We start from the raw sequence: 17,424 nt of genomic DNA on the forward strand, positions 1-17,424 counted from the left end.
TAAGTAAATGAACATGGTGTGCAGTATGGTCGCTGGATGGAAAAAATCTCCATTCATTTACATGGCCACATAGTTATGAAGGTGTTACAAATTCAACAATTGTATCGGAGTGAAATCTTCAATTGAAAATACCAAGTACACACTATTAAGATCTTTCAAGAGAATTTCAAACTAGTCAGATCCAAACAAAAGATCCAAGGCCCTAGTTAGGATATGATCCTAAACCCTATTTACACAACTGTGTTAAAGAATTTTCTGCCCATTAATCCTTGGTCCTAGATGAAGTAAGGGCCCAAGATATCTTGGCTACCCAAAGCCATAAAAACTTGCATTACTGACACAGGTTTGAAAATTCTTAAGATCGATGTTTTGACTTGAATTTTGATCAAGCAAACTAGCACCTTCCACTAAGCTGCCAGGGCTCTAAATACACAGTTATAAAGACCATATTCTCACTGTTATTTATCTGAGAGAAAGTAAGAATCAACCAATAACACAAAAATATCAAAAGCTTTAAAATTTAATAGACTCTTTAGAAAGAAACAAATAGATTTTAAAATTAAAATCTAAAAATACACAATAACAGTCCATACATATAATAATATATATATAAAACAAAGAATTCAAAAAGAAATTTATGCCTGGTTTTTCACAATGGTTAATAATATTTATGATCTGTGTTAGATTACTAGGAGAGTTTTAAATTCTCCATGTATTTCTGATTAAAACTGGAAGACTACAACTGTATGTTGAAGAATTAAACCTACACATACAACCCTCAGCACTGATTGGGTGATGGCATAACAGCAGGTGTATAGCTTACTCATCTGGAGCAAGTGTATACCATTTAATCCATAATCAACCAAAAATAATAAGCTGTGTTTACACTGTCTTGCAATATGGCTTGTCAGAAGTAAACCGTTCTAGGTTCCGTAATTTTTGGCAGTCTAAACATGGCTTATAGAGACATTATTAGTATTTTTGCACTAGTTCTACTAGTTTCTTGATTATTCCTGAGATTACAACCAAAAGTCTTTCTTACAATTTGTTTAAAAAGTGAGACTTGCTGGATTCTTGACCAAGGTAACAATTAATAGCAGCATTAGAAATTTGATTTATATAACACACTGCATTGGAATGAAATATACCTCATTATAAATAAAACATATTGTAACAAATAACAATCAATTCTAAATTACCAGTATCTTATATTTGCTATACACAATAGAGATCATATCTAAGTGACCTCCATGCTGCAACAAAGTTTCATTGCATCGAAAATTATTTTTAGTTGAATAGTAAGAAATAATACTAAGCTCGTGCACCTAGGGCCTATAAAAAAAAACAGTTTATATTTTAAAAACCACTAAATATAACCTAAAACATTTCTACTCCAAGCCAGGCACATTGAAAAACATACCACTAAATATTTCATAGAAAGCTGAGATTCTGTGTTAAAATATATAACACATTTAAAATTCTACACATTTTACAATCCAGCCACTTTTCTTTCAATCTTAAAACTTCTTATCCTATTTCTTTTTTCTTTAAATCTAAAATTAAATTTTCATAATTGTAAAAAATCAATGACGTATCAAAATTTTTTACAATTTCAAATTCTATTTGTCTATTTCAAAATTCATATTTCAATGTTTAAATATTCTATCTTGAAATTTAAACAAGGCAGTAAATAAATTCTTGACAATTTGACAAGTTTCACACAGAATCCCAGCTTTAACAATGATAAAATACTATGACAGCACTTGTGATAAGTCACAGAAATATTATACAATATTGATATGTAATATATAATAGGCAAAATCTCTTAGTAAAAAAACTCTTTTAAGATGGAGTTCCAAGCTCATTAGGACAAAAACAACGCATGATTAAAATGATGTTTTTAATGAATTATGGGGGGAAAGAAACTGACTTTGACTAAGAAAAATACATTTTTTTCACCAAGTGATCAGGAGACATATAGATGTAACTTGGTCACATTGAAAAGCACCATACTTATTTCACATTTTATCTTTCAAGTTTTCCAATATCTGCAAAGCAAACTCAACTTAATTAAACAATAGAACCAGACAGGATTGTACCAATAAACATGGTATTTCTGGCAAACTTGTATTTGTTATATCTTAAAATTTGGATGAACATAATGGTGAAAGGTAAAAACAATTAAAATTCTATACATCTAAAAGTGGTTGGCCTTGGGAAATTTTGAAATCTTTCATTATAGTTTGAAGGGATTACTCTCATGTAGTGATTTTGTATATTGGTCCCAAGTCTTGTTATTTCTTTCAGTTTAACAATAAAACTTTCTGATATATCAAAACAATGCCTGAAGTTCAAAATTCCACATTTAAATCTTTGAATACTTTAGAATTATAATTTTGATTAAGGAGGAGGTGGAGCTGATGCTCTCTTTGGCAAAGGAACCCCAGGTGGTGGTTGTGCATCACCCATTGGTGGGTATGGAGGTTGGGAATTTCCAGTGTGTGCACCACCTGCTTGAGGGTATGGAGCTTGAGAACCTCCTGTTTGTGGGTAAGGTGCTTGTGAACCCCCTGTTTGTGGGTAAGGAGCTTGTGAACCCCCTGTTTGTGGGTAAGGTGCTTGTGAACCCCCTGTTTGTGGGTAAGGAGCTTGTGAACCCCCTGTTTGTGGGTAAGGAGCTTGTGAACCCCCTGTTTGTGGGTAAGGTGCTTGGGAACCCCCTGCTGGTGGGTAAGGTGCTTGTGCACCTCCTGTTTGTGGATAAGGTGCTTGGGAACCCCCTGTTTGATGATATTGTGAACCTCCTGATTGTGGGTATGGCACATTTGCGGTCTGAGATTGACCCATAGATGGGTATGGGGTTTGAGCATTGTTACCAACAGGAGCTGGTGGCACTGGTCCTCGTGAATTACCCATTGGAGGAGGTGGTGCTGCACCTCTTTGGCTACCCATCGCTGTAGGTTGAGTATTTACAACTGATCGGGCATTTTGTGATGGTTTTTGTGGTGCAATTCCCCTTTTCTTCATGTACTGTACCACTTGTTCTGGAACCTCTGCTAAAATTTCTTTAGCTAAATATCCTTTACTTAAATTCATATCATTTCCATATCTCCCTCCAATAAAATCTCTAAATGGTACAAACTACAAATTAAAACATTAGAATTCAACTATCACATGGTTGGATTACACACATAACACCATAGATGAAAATTGGGAAACAGGTTAAGTTTACTGATAATCAAGCACTGATATATTAGCTCTATGAAATATTTACCTGTACTATATCTCTTTCAGCATAATTACCACGGTAACTTAATCTATCATTGTCAGAATCTAATTCATCCATAGCTAGAAAATAAAACAAAATGGAGTTTTATACCCTTTATACTCTTCTGCACTTCTGTGATCTGATAAAGATGAGCCAACTACATAGTGTGCACTTTGAAATAAATCTGGGACATACATGATGACACAATAGTGATCTGATATCTGCAATATGGCAGCATTACTGACAAGGGAAAATCAGTTTGAAAACTTCTTCATGGCATCTCAAAGTTGAACCAGAAATTAAAGTAAAATGATATTTATATGCAACTTGTGTCAGTTAAATGTATTATTATGACTTAAAATACACATTCATATTATCTCAATCAAATCACCCACCATCAAATTCAGCATCTCCTACACCAACTATAATAATAGACATCGGCAATGCAGAACACTGAAAATAAACAATATTCAATTTGTAGTATTTCACTTTATAGATAACATACCATACAATTGGCAACATAATGTACATCCATGTACACCTTCAAACAAATCTGGAAAATTCAATGTCACCGCAAATAACCTGCATTCTTTCAGTTCCATCAATGATGCTGGTTTATGTCAAATTATCTAAGCTTTTGTTTGTGATGTTATATGTTGAAATGGTTTTCAGAAATACTTTTTTACCTTGACTATAGCTTCTTTAGTATAATTCATGTCAGATATTACACCATCAGTTATAATTAATAATACATAATAATTACTACCATTCACTGATTGAGCTGCAAATCTATAACATAATACAAAGACAAGATAACATACGACTACCCACAGCTATGTCATATTTACACAATATTTTTATTTCACTTGGTCATATACCTGCATATTTTTCATGTGAATATTGTTAGTGATTCATGGCGAATGGGCTCTATTTAGTGGAACAATAAATCAAGGTTCCTTGGGCTTTAACCTCCACAGTTACACACAAAGAAAACGAGAGAGGAGAAAATTGCTATAATGGCATAAACATTAAAATTCTCATCACTTAATTTTCAATATATTTTCATCTCTGATTAAAAGTCTTAGGATGTACCTTGATGAACAATTTATAGAAGTTAAACAATAGTTTATATTTGAGATCTTACCTTGCTATATGATTAATTACAGGAGCAAAGTTAGTAGGACCATATAGTTGTACTTTTGTTATACAATTATAATAGGCCTGTAATATACCTCCAACACCAGCACAATATGGATTATTAGGATTAAAATTCTATAAACATAAGCAATGATAATATTAAAACAATATCAGCAAATTACTTGCCCTCACAGAGAACAGATGATTCTTCCCTATGAGAATATTTCACCATTTTTGTAGTCTTATATTTCAGTAATGATTTCATTGATAAAGTACATTTAGAACACCCAAAGGTTGTCACTTTTAAACTGTTACACTGTTAAATGACATTAAAGGGTTTATGTTCCAGGAGTTTTTGTGCACCACTACTTTTTATGTTTCAACATCATTGCTTCGAATGATTAAAACAACATTGGTGTCATAAACTACACTAATTGTTTAGAATCTGAAAGGTGGATTATTTAGTCAAATTTTCCAAACTAAGAAAAGATTAGCTGGAAATGTTATTGGTTTTATAAGAATTAATCATACACATTTGACTTACCACAGCAAATTCATGAGATATACTTCCATCAGGTAATTTAGCTCCAAACCCCAACACTGGAAATACCTTATCACTGAAAAATACAGTTACATATAACGAACAGAAGTAATAGCCGATGAAAATTGATTTGGTTGTTGAGAATTAGTATAATGTAAATTTAACAGAAGTAATAGAAATTACCTATCATAATCTTGTATTATTTCACCAACAGAAGTCATAGCTGATGAATATTGATTTAGTTGTTGAGAATTAGTATAATGTAAATTTAACAGAAGTAATAGAAATTACCTATCATAATCTTGTATTATTTCACCAACAGAAGTCATAGCTGATGAATATTGATTTAGTTGTTGAGACTTAATATAATGTAAATTTAACAGAAGTAATAGAAATTACCTATCATAATCTTGTATTATTTCACCAACAGAAGTAATAGCTGATGAATATTGATTTAGTTGTTGAGGATTAATATAATGTAAATTTAACAGAAGCAATAGAAATTACCTATCATAATCTTGTATTATTTCACCAACAGAAGTAATAGCTAATGAATATTGATTTAGTTGTTGAAGATTAATATAATGTAAATTTAACAGAAGTAATAGAAATTACCTATCATAATCTTGTATTATTTCACCAACAGAAGTAATAGCTGATGAATATTGAATTAGTTGTTCAGGATTAATATAATGTAAATTTAACAGAAGTAATATAAATTACCTATCATAATCTTGTATTATTTCACCAACAGAAGTAATAGCTGATGAATATTGATTTAGTTGTTGAAGATTAATATAATGTTAATTTAACAGAAGTAATAGAAATTACCTATCATAATCTTGTATTATTTCACCAACAGAAGTAATAGCTAATGAATAGTGAATTAGTTGTTCAGGATTAATATAATGTAAATTTAACAGAAGTAATATAAATTACCTATCATAATCTTGTATTATTTCACCAACAGAAGTAATTGCTAATGAATATGGTTGTTGAAGATTAATATAATGTAAATTTAACAGAAGTAATAGAAATTACCTATCATAATCTTGTATTATTTCACCAACAGAAGTAATAGCTAATGAATATTGATTTAGTTGTTGAAGATTAATATAATGTAAATTTTACAGAAGTAATAGAAATTACCTATCATAATCTTGTAGTATTTCACCAACAAGAAGTAATAGCCGATGAAAATTGATTTGGTTGTTGAGAATTAGTATAATGTAAATTTAACAGAAGTAATAGAAATTACCTATCATAATCTTGTATTATTTCACCAACAGAAGTCATAGCTGATGAATATTGATTTAGTTGTTGAGACTTAATATAATGTAAATTTAACAGAAGTAGTAGAAATTACCTATCATAATCTTGTATTATTTCACCAACAGAAGTAATAGCTGATGAATATTAATTTGGTTGTTCAGGATTAATATAATGTAAATTTAACAGAAGCAATAGAAATTACCTATCATAATCCTGTATTATTTCACCAACAGAAGTAATAGCTGATGAATATTGATTTAGTTGTTGAAGATTAATATAATGTAAATTTAACAGAAGTAATAGAAATTACCTATCATAATCTTGTATTATTTCACCAACAGAAGTAATAGCTGATGAATATTGAATTAGTTGTTCAGGATTAATATAATGTAAATTTAACAGAAGTAATAGAAATTACCTATCATAATCTTGTATTATTTCACCAACAGAAGTAATAGCTGATGAATATTGATTTAGTTGTTGAAGATTAATATAATGTAAATTTAACAGAAATAATAGAAATTACCTATCATAATCTTGTATTATTTCACCAACAGAAGTAATAGCTGATGAATATTGAATTAGTTGTTCAGGATTAATATAATGTAAATTTAACAGAAGTAATATAAATTACCTATCATAATCTTGTATTATTTCACCAACAGAAGTAATAGCTGATGAATATTGATTTAGTTGTTGAAGATTAATATAATGTTAATTTAACAGAAGTAATAGAAATTACCTATCATAATCTTGTATTATTTCACCAACAGAAGTAATAGCTAATGAATAGTGAATTAGTTGTTCAGGATTAATATAATGTAAATTTAACAGAAGTAATATAAATTACCTATCATAATCTTGTATTATTTCACCAACAGAAGTAATTGCTGATGAATATGGTTGTTGAAGATTAATATAATGTAAATTTAACAGAAGTAATAGAAATTACCTATCATAATCTTGTATTATTTCACCAACAGAAGTAATAGCTAATGAATATTGATTTAGTTGTTGAAGATTAATATAATGTAAATTTTACAGAAGTAATAGAAATTACCTATCATAATCTTGTAGTATTTCACCAACAGAAGTAATAGCTGATGAATATTGATTTAGTTGTTGAGAATTAATATAATGTAAATTTAACAGAAGTAATAGAAATTACCTATCATAATCTTGTATTATTTCACCAACAGAAGTAATAGCTGATGAATATTGATTTAGTTGTTGAGAATTAATATAATGCAATGAAGTAGGATGAGAAGGATTCCCATTGGAAGCTGTAAAATCTATTGCTACAGTAAAATTCATCTGCATTCTGTAACAAAAATGATGACATGATATATACACAAAATAAGAAAAGAATTAGAATTTATGTCAAATCCAAACTATCTGATTGAATTTATTACAAAAAGGTAGCTTTTACACCATTGTTATTTACCATCCTTTACTTATTAACCTTATTAATATAATCTCACATACCCTCCTTTAATATAGTCTAGGAATGAATGAATCTGTATAATTCTAGAACTCATCAGTGTAACCTGTAAACATTAATCATTATTCTTATAATTTATACAGCATTTTATACAGACATAACTATTACATTCAACATTGGTTATGGATTATCATGTACATAGATTTTCTTTGGGCAATAATGTAATTCTTTTTGAAGCCTTATTATGGTTCCTTGTCATTTTGAGGAACACAATGTCTAAAATGGAATTAATAAACAGTTTTCATGGCATTTCATATTATGTAGCCTTCAAACTATATATTATTGGTAGGAAGGCAAAACCGAAGCATGATTTTTGTTTGCTTTCTTGAAAATGAAAAGTACAGTGCTGACGATACTAAAGTAAGATGAGTTAATCAAGGTCACCAGTCTTTGTTTCCATATTAGTGTAATTTGATTTGAACAGTAAATTATATTCTATTCTTGAATACACATCTGATCAAAATTATTTAATAAAGAACCAAACCTGTCCTGAATCTTTGTAACTTTTCTTTTTTGCTTTCTTCTTATGATTTATAACCTAAATAACAGAAAAAAACCTCATTTACCGTAAAGTAGTGCAAAGGAAACGTTACCCTTTTATCTTTTATGTATTTTTATACTTATAAGGCACCTGAATATATTTGTATATATCTGGAGAATTTATTCTTTAATTTCAATATTCACTGAAAGCATACCTGATACTCATTATGTGCACCAGGTCCTTTAGCTAATTCACGTAAATTAGTTGTAAATTCACCAATCAAATCATGACTGAAAGACAATAAAGGTCAATATCAACACTTACTACAGAAGGTCAAACTTATTAGAGAAATTTCTGAAGTATTTACAGTGGTGTAACCTATTTTCGTGGATATAAGGATTCAACGCCGAATTTCATCAAAGTTAAAAAAAACAAAACAAAATTTTTATGTCTTAGAAGTTTCCTCAGATATTCTACAAAATAATTAAAATTTGTTTATTTCGATTTTCTTTATGAATCCTTCACTTTGACCCATATTTCATGAGCAACTCGGCAACTGCGGCAGAATGCGTCACCTATTTTCGTGTACAATGTTTGATCTATAAATAAGTCGAGAAAAACATGTTGTATAGATACCGGGTGGTATAATTAACTTCTCTTAGTATTTATCTTTAATATCAATTCATTATAACTAGTGACAATTCCTTCAAAGAACCACGATTTAAAAAAAAAATAGTGACTGACAAAATAAGATATGCAGCGTGATTTATTGTTATAAGTCACTGAAACAACATAAGAATATGGTCCACTTTGTGTTCCATAGAAATTTTCTGCTGACACGGAATCCGCTAGTTGATCACGTGACTTCATTCGTTGGACTACATTCTAGCAGACGACACTTATAATTCCGATTACCGCTTGAGATTATAAGGAAATTCAGTCGAAAAAAAATGGTGACGTTTGGTAATAACTGAAATCCGCCATTTTGTATTTGTCAAAGTATACATTAATACATTTTACCTTGCTTGAAACTACTGGATTCATTTTACTGGCTGATATTGTACAGAAAACCCATGTTTATCAAAACAAACTAATGCGGAGGTCGCGCAAGGTCGCTTATGTAAATTATTAATCATTTCCGAAAATCCACGAATAATAGGTTTCCACGAAATTAGGTTACTTGACAGTAATGTAAACTTTATCTGGAATGACACAAAAAGTCATGGCCATATCAAATACTTTCCCTAATCCTCGGGTTTTAAGGGATTTTTAAACCTTATATTCCTGTCAATGATACAAGTCAGAAGAGATTAAGTATCCTGAGTGGTCAACAAACCAGATAGATGATGTGGTCAAGGCAGTGTAAGATCCCTAGACATTGAAATTGAAAAAGAATAGACTAAATTAATTAGTCTGACTTAATAAAATACTGTACTTACGTGCCATCACTATCCCAATCATAACATTCTATCTTAATAGACCTACAAATACAGAGATATCATTAATATCATTACCAGGCTGTACAATAATCATTTTAAATACATGTTATGTAATTCAGGAAACATAGAATCTTTAGCGTGTCATTGTCCATGTATTAGCAAACAGTGAATCCAACTTCTCACTTCTCTAATCAACCTTTCCTGATGAGAATTGTACACCAGAATATGTGTAGTCAGCATGATATTAGCTCTTTTCATTTACTAAGCTCTATTTTACCATATAATATACATGTGTTAGGTACAAGATATTTGTAATAGTGTTAGGAATCAGAAGATTAAGTTCCAGTTTCAAACACTGTAAATACTGTTTTAATAAAGTATAGTTTTACCTGTCATAATCTCCATTACATAATGTTCTAACAGCTACACCAAATGGTCTCCATGTTGGATTGAGGTTATTCTTCACAACTTCTGTTTTATGAACAACTGTGTAGCTATTACATATAAAGTTAGGTAACAGTCATAATTACCAGGTAGGATACCTTCTTTTCGAAATATCTCCATTTAAAAACTAGCTAATGAAGTTATTTGTTGGGATTAATAAACAACTGATTGTGAATAATTGATTTTGTGGTTTAACAGACACATATAGTATTTTTACTTACCTATTGTCTTCATTAGCTCTATAAAATACCAGGAAAGGATCAGATTTACCAAAAAAATCTTTCTTATCTAAATTTTTTGCACTGAATTGTAATGAAATCTCTTCCTGAAATTTAAATATACAGAATTTGTGGTAGAAATGTTAGTCCATCAGTAGGTCTAAAACATCAAGAAACACTGTCAAAACAACTTTGACCTTAATGTCATCAAACTAAACGAAATATGACCAAAAATAGTTCAACATTATGATCATATGAAATTTAAACTTGGCCATAATTTGGCATACAGTTGGCAGATATTATTATCTGTTCTAGCTCTTTGGTTTTTGAAGTGTTAATGTTCATAGTGAGATCCAGAGTTAAAAGCAGCTAAGAAGAGATAAATTAAAAGGCAAAGAAGTAATTTGAGTGAAGAAACAGATAAGCCATTACCTTGTTTGTACACACTTCTTCCACTCGAACTGCAAAACAAAAATTCATTTTAACATTTATACAATCTAACACAAAAAACTACATAGCTTTAACAGAATTATTTCATTATTCATTTTGGCTGATCCAAATTGCTTTCAAATAATAACTCATATACTTACTGGTTATTGTACCAAAATTTCCACTACCATGACCCCTGAAAAACATAAATATTAAGATGGGTCCAATCTAATTTCTTAGATTAGATTTAATGATATCCAACTTAAAATAGATTGTGTGAAGAAGAATAATTTCAGTGTTTTCAGACCCTTTTAACTGACAAGAACTCACAGGCATCCTGCATTTATCATTAGAAAATTGACACAAAATTGTTTTAATTTCAGCAAATTTGCCAAAAGAAATGTGACCATTTCAACAATGGCCATTAATAATTAAGATATCTTTATTTATTAACCTATTACTCACACATTGTTTTGTCATGAAACTTGGTGAGATTAAATTAGCATCACCAGTTAATACAAAAGAATGCTGTGCACTGAAACAACTAGGTGTTCTGATTAATATTTCGCTTACCTCAATCTTGACTCAGTAGTTCCCCCTGGAGCACTGACTAGTTCACCAAGTGATGCTTCAAATGTACCCAAATAATCCTGTAATCGACATTTATAAACTCTGAATATGTATATCTTAGTGAATGCAATTAATCAGTATTTATCAAATGACCAATACTGTATTCTTGAACACATCTTGAACACATCCCAATAAGGCAATCACCCAAAAGTACTTAGGCCAAAAATCCAGAGCATCAAATGAATCTCTGAATGAGCATCCAGCTCAATTGAAATCTAAAAGGTTTTAAAAGTTACTACAAACAGAATCAGTGTGGAGAAGTATGCTGCTTACATGGTGATTTAATTTGGCACTAGGAGAATCAACATCATATCTAGAAATAAACAGATTAACATTGTTAAAATATACAAAACTTTAAAAGCTGTTGCTATCACCACTTCTTAATTTCCTTTAACTATGACGATACCTTTTTCTTGAACTTGTTAAGATTAGAGCCTATACTGTATAAATAGAAATACTATGACAGTATGCATAGCTATTTATTCTTGCTGAAAAGAACGCTGAGTTATTGAATCCAGAATCTAGTTTTCTAGAAGGGTTCAAACTTTGACTCTAGCAAACTAAACATATTTATCTGATGCAAATATTAGCATTGAAATTAAAATATTAAATCTAATTGTCTTACATTTCAAATCTCATGAGCTGACGTTCTTCAAAATAATATTGTACTAAAAACTTCTTTACAAACTCAGGATCTAAAGAATCTTTAATCATCTCAGTTCTTCCAATCTATAATAGGATAAAGAAATCATTGTCAAAGAATGGAATGTTTTGAAGATTTACAACGTTACCTAAGAAGAGGCTCTGACGACAGTTTTCAATGACGCACCAAAAGAATTGACAGTTGCCACGAGTTGCTTATTTCTTGTTGGATCCAAGTGGTCCAAACCCACATCTATCCAGATAACTGCAGTTGCTGCCGCTGGTAGATATTGAAGTTTTCCATATTGGAGTATAACTATAATAAATTCCATGAAATACTATTACATGCTGCCTAATGAAATCATTTGCTTGGTTACCACTGACAATGATAGAATTTGGTTGTCAAGAAGTAAGATCCTCTATCAAAATTTAATTTTTTCACCTCCTGATACGATTGGTTTTTAAATCCTTTGCTTTTTAAAACACACATTGGATCTGACTTGGAAAATGCATCTTTATCTCGCAGATTTCTGAAAAAATAGAACATTATGCAAATAATTGAGAATGTTTACAACTGCTTAATATCAAAAAGTTTTTATTATGAAATAATTGTGTGTTGGACTGTTCTAGTACACATTAAGTATTTCTACAACATTGAAACATAAAGTATCTTGCAGAAAAATTCAAGAAGTTTGTGCCAGTAACTTTTCTTATATATTTTTCATATTCTTCACTTTATCATCATTTCACCAGTTCATAATAAAATAAAATGATAAATGTACATAATGATAATAATGAGAAAGCCTCATACCTGCAGGATACACTGATTTCAACTTGAGTTGCAGGTACAACAGCAGATCCTGATTGAAAAACATCCATTACTGTAGACTGGGCCGAAAACTATATACTGAACAATGCTGTAGTCAGTAAACCTAGGCCTATCTCAAATCTACAAACAAAAAATATAATTCAATACCAGTATAGAAAAAAAAGTGTCAGCTACAAGCTCACTGAGCTAATCAGTCTATCACACATACATAATTACTGTGGTGTTTAATTCTCATTCTGCTGTTTTTCACACACTATGAATTACCTGTTGCAATACCTTAGGCAATATCTTATAACATTGTGTAACTCTGTTGGGGAAACAGTTGTCTGGCAGGTGCCCCTTGACTTGCATGTTTAATTGCTTAATAAACTTCTTAATGAATGAATATGTTGCCAACCCCACCCTTCTCAATTATTACCGTTAAAGTGTAGAGCCTATTCAATGCCATCAAACTAATATATTATCACATATCTCATCGGCAGCACCAGCAGTGTAACTTATGACAGTCAGTTGTGTCAGTCTAGGCTACTAGATTAACAGAAGGATGTTCATTCCGAAGGAAACAGCACTAACTTCTGGTTAGAAACTAACCAGAAACTAACATTTTCCTGAAATATAATGACAATCAATACTTACATGCACTTCACAAGACAGTCACAAGATTGGTATATCTGTTCAGTAACATCTTTCGTAATGATTGTATTAAATTTCAAAATGAGAATAATTTATTTGTTTTGAAGTGGGCAATGTCAATTGTAATGTCTGGATGTTATTTCTACTTAAGGGACTGAACTCTTTGATGAATACCTCAGGCCACAGTTGATTCTGTTTGAGTCAAAGAATACTTTTAAACTTAATCTTAAATCAGATATTTTTATATTGTAGTTTTTGATTGATATAACCTTTAAGAAAATATTTTGAAAACTCCTTTCACAGAGACTTCTAGTGATTTTAAGGTTAACGGTAATTTTTACTAATGAAATAGTATCAAAATTTAAATTTCAAAATTTTTATTCAACAGTCTGTAATATTGACCATCTGGTCAAGAATTTTCTAGGGTTTCATGATGACATTAAGATGCTCACATTTCTCCATCTAACCAAGTCAAATTATTTCATTTACAACAATCATCATATACCTTTACAGACTAAAATTAAATATTGAACAGCTTTGTAGATCAGCATGTCTAAAAAACTGTCAACACAACACCACTAACAGTAAAAGACAACCCATAAACTAGTCTTCATCATAAAAAATTCTAGGTTGTCATTAAAAATCAATATAATTTCTAGCAGCTGTGTTGTAAGTTTCTGTTTTAAATGTTAAATGACAAGTGCCAAGTTCTGAAAAAAAAACACATGAAGTTCGATAGCAGTCGGTTAGATTGTTGGTTCTTTACATGATGTCATTTGCTTGGTTACGTCGAGCGAATGGCAGCTGTGCGTTCAATTCTCAATTGGCGTGTGATAGTCAATGACTGAAAAGTCATCTTCATTTATAATTCCAGTCGACCCAGCTGTAAATGGGTGGATAAGCTGGGAAAGAGGTTTGGCCAAGGACCAGCTGGTAGAAAAGATCCATGACTGTGAACCCAAGTTGTTATCCTTGTAAAATATAGTTGTTTCTTTCTATCTTTCTATCTTTATTTCTTTCAATTCATACATAATAGATTTCAAGGGGTTAATAACAAGAATGAGATATTTTTAACTTTAATAATGAACTAACCCATCACAGACAATATGTTTTTCATACATAAAATACATAGAAAACAGTTAAAATGATATTAAAAAACATAAAATAGTATTCTGTCTGCCTTCTGCTGAATGTTTATCATATTCAAATATGAATTTCATGCCTGAATTAGGTGCTCATGTGAAAGTGGAACTTGATCAAAGTATAACCCAAAATACATTTCAAATGTATAAAAATTTTAAAGATGGCTATCCATGTGAAACTCATCAGTTATTGTAATAACTTAGAGAAATCCCATATAGAGATGAAAGGATCACCCTGAATAATCAAGAGAAAGATGAGACCTTAATATATGTCGCGTATGATTGTAATATCAATAAAAATACAAAATTCAAAAAAAAAAAAGAAGTAATAAGTAAGTGATCAACATCTGACAAAAGCATAGAGCAGAGGTCACTATCTTTTTGTGGGGGCTACTTTACACAAATTTTTTTGTCTGATTTTTAAATATCAAAATTGTTTCCATTTTTATATACATCGAATGCTAACAACAAAATTAAAATCTTAAGATTTATATTCCAGCCTATGTACAACTCTCCACATATGGTGCTCAATTCCACTTCCTTGCCACTTTTAGTTATCTACGCACCATAAACACTTTCATCACTGTATGCAATATATAAGAAAAAGTCTTCTTCATGATGTTCCTACAAAATAGCATCATAGCATCCAAATTATACACAATATCAGCTAACCTGTAAAACATTGTGTATCATTGCAGTGCACATTTCTATTGTAAAACTTTCAAACCCCATTTAGATTACGTTATTTAAATGTAACATAAGGAATCATTAATGTATGCTTTACAACTTCTATTATCATTGATATTAATTAGCTTCTCACCTGGTAAAGTTGACCCATTGTTGCACTGGTAGGGGGAATCACATTGTTTACAAAGAAAAACAAAGCATCTTCTGGTCTTAAATGAATTCTTTTTCTAATTAGAAAATAAAATTGACCAACAGTCAAATCTGAGGGAACTAAATATTTTTTCTTATCCAAGTCTCCAACTCGTGCTTTAGGTGCTTTTTCTACAATAACCTGAAAAGATAAAAATAGAATAATGAAGTATATTTCAGCAGAATTAGCTACTTTTATCATTGTATTGGCAACAATATTTTTTTCTATTACTATAAGACAGAACCAAGTCAAGGTCATAGATTATAAATGGATACCTGCTGCCTTTGAACAACAGCCAAACCAATCAAAACATAGCAAACCCTGAGACTTAGTTGAGGGCAGCCCTTGCCATATCCTTTTTTAATCTTTTATTACAGCTATTTTACTGATATTTTCTGCACAAAAAAGCTGATGCTGTTAAGAGTACCTGTCAAGCCGAAAGTCAACAATCATTTTTCATTCAGATGTCTGTGGTTCCTGACATCATAAAACACTTAGTTTTGGTAGAATTGCTAGAACCACAGATGCCTGATTGAAAATTGGAATGGTGCAAATTGATGCTATTATTGTCCCCGAAACACATACAATATTTAGAAAACCTCCTTACAATCCCTTTAATAGATCAGATTGAGCTATATCTCAATAACAAAGTCTGAGTGTCAAAACTGTATGTTGTTATTTATTATTAACAGTATTGTGAGCTCTCTTCCTAGTTAATTGATAATAAGCCTTCATGTTGGACTCTATTTATTGGTATATTGGTGGTTTGTGTTCTGCAAAGACTAGGCCTAATGTCATTGAACTAAGCTTGATCCAATTTGCATTTTAATTGTTATTCCAATGACTGTTCATTTACCAACATATATATTTCATGGAAATGTCCATATCTAAAATTAGATTTAGCCAAGCCCTACTGCGACTTCAACAATAAGAGAGGCCATTTTGACATAGTCAGCTGACCTGAAATTTGGCTGATGTAAACATTGCAGAAATGTTTATTTTCTACTTACTGGTACCCTATCTGGATACTTCTTTCTGATCTTCTCACCCTCTGCCCTTCGCTTTTCAAAAGGGTGCTCTTCTTTGTATTGCCACTTCATTTTTAATGGGTAGTTTCCTGATCTCTGTTGTTGAAGACTTGTTGTTGCTAAATTATTTCTCTCAATATGGCTGCTGGTTACATACAAATTAATGAGCGACGATATATAGTTCCAAAGATTCACCGACGAGTAACCAAAATACAATATTTTTTATCAAGATAGAGTAATATTTTTAGATATTCGACTGGTTTCTTTATACCTGACAACTGCTATTGTGCATTTATATACCTCATATAGGATTAAACACTTTGACAGAAAAAGTAGTCCGTTGTCATAATCGACCAATGGGGTATGAATAGATTAGGTAAATTCTAAAAATAGACACAAATAAACAAAGGCACGTGGTACTGCGTCATAATAAATTATTTCACTTCATTATACGTGGGTCTTTCTGAGAGAATTTCACATAATGATGCATAGTCGATCAAAACGATTTTAAGTTACTAGGATCAGCAGATTATAGTCGTGAAAACATACATAATCTTAGGATAGATTAATTTTGTATTAAAGCCATAATCTTTAATTGTTAAACTTGAGTATTAGTTATATTGACTTGTTGACCTCTAAACTCGAATAACAAGTTGGTCAAGTCTGCAGAATAAAGATTTTGTCAAAGATATTGAAAATTGTCAAAGCGTTATTTTATTCTCCTAAGGCCCGGACTTTGCTGATGAAATTTATTTCCACAAGATTATAACGATTCTAAATAGACATTTATTATGGAATAAACATACATAGTAGAAATACAATCATTTTAACCAAAGCTGTATAAAATAGGCTTTAGGTGAGCTGAGAAACTGAATTTTTATACAGAAATGGGGGAAATGAAATTGCAGCTCCT

The 17,424-nt window shown here is 30.8% G+C and overlaps 2 protein-coding genes across 2 annotated transcripts; both read right to left on the reverse strand.

Annotated features, from left to right (window-relative positions):
• Positions 1-1,527: 1,527 nt before the first annotated feature.
• On the reverse strand, positions 1,528-13,598 carry LOTGIDRAFT_228802 (hypothetical protein; the record flags this gene model as incomplete). Its single annotated transcript, XM_009059797.1, has 21 exons — positions 13,468-13,598; positions 12,814-12,951; positions 12,445-12,532; positions 11,986-12,089; positions 11,634-11,673; positions 11,304-11,380; positions 10,892-10,926; positions 10,734-10,762; positions 10,305-10,408; positions 10,029-10,133; positions 9,640-9,681; positions 8,415-8,490; positions 7,704-7,765; positions 7,387-7,539; positions 4,950-5,022; positions 4,413-4,540; positions 3,955-4,057; positions 3,664-3,721; positions 3,275-3,348; positions 2,802-3,141; positions 1,528-1,553 (listed from the first exon to the last, which is right to left on the reverse strand). Exons 2-21 carry the CDS (start codon positions 12,879-12,881, stop codon positions 1,528-1,530), a joined length of 1,785 nt encoding a protein of 594 aa, XP_009058045.1. The 5' UTR covers positions 12,882-12,951; positions 13,468-13,598.
• Positions 13,599-14,455: 857 nt separating this feature from the next.
• On the reverse strand, positions 14,456-16,973 carry LOTGIDRAFT_182626 (hypothetical protein). Its single transcript, XM_009059798.1, has 3 exons — positions 16,494-16,973; positions 15,427-15,624; positions 14,456-15,230 (listed from the first exon to the last, which is right to left on the reverse strand). Exons 1-3 carry the CDS (start codon positions 16,581-16,583, stop codon positions 15,165-15,167), a joined length of 354 nt encoding a protein of 117 aa, XP_009058046.1. The 5' UTR covers positions 16,584-16,973; the 3' UTR covers positions 14,456-15,164.
• Between the last annotated feature and the right edge of the window lie 451 nt (positions 16,974-17,424).

The sequence above is a fragment of the Lottia gigantea genome (genome assembly GCF_000327385.1).
Source record: "Lottia gigantea unplaced genomic scaffold LOTGIsca_4, whole genome shotgun sequence".
Taxonomy (NCBI): domain Eukaryota; kingdom Metazoa; phylum Mollusca; class Gastropoda; family Lottiidae; genus Lottia; species Lottia gigantea.

Excerpts from the sequence above, each read along its gene's own strand:
- LOTGIDRAFT_182626 (XM_009059798.1), bottom strand. The coding sequence starts at position 16,583 with ATGAAGTGGCAATACAAAGAAGAGCACCCTTTTGAAAAGCGAAGGGCA. Across the intron at positions 15,625-16,493 it reads AGTATCCAGATAGGGTACCA|GTTATTGTAGAAAAAGCACC; the intron begins GTAAGTAGAAAA and ends TTATCTTTTCAG. Across the intron at positions 15,231-15,426 it reads CAATGGGTCAACTTTACCAG|GAACATCATGAAGAAGACTT; the intron begins GTGAGAAGCTAA and ends GCTATTTTGTAG.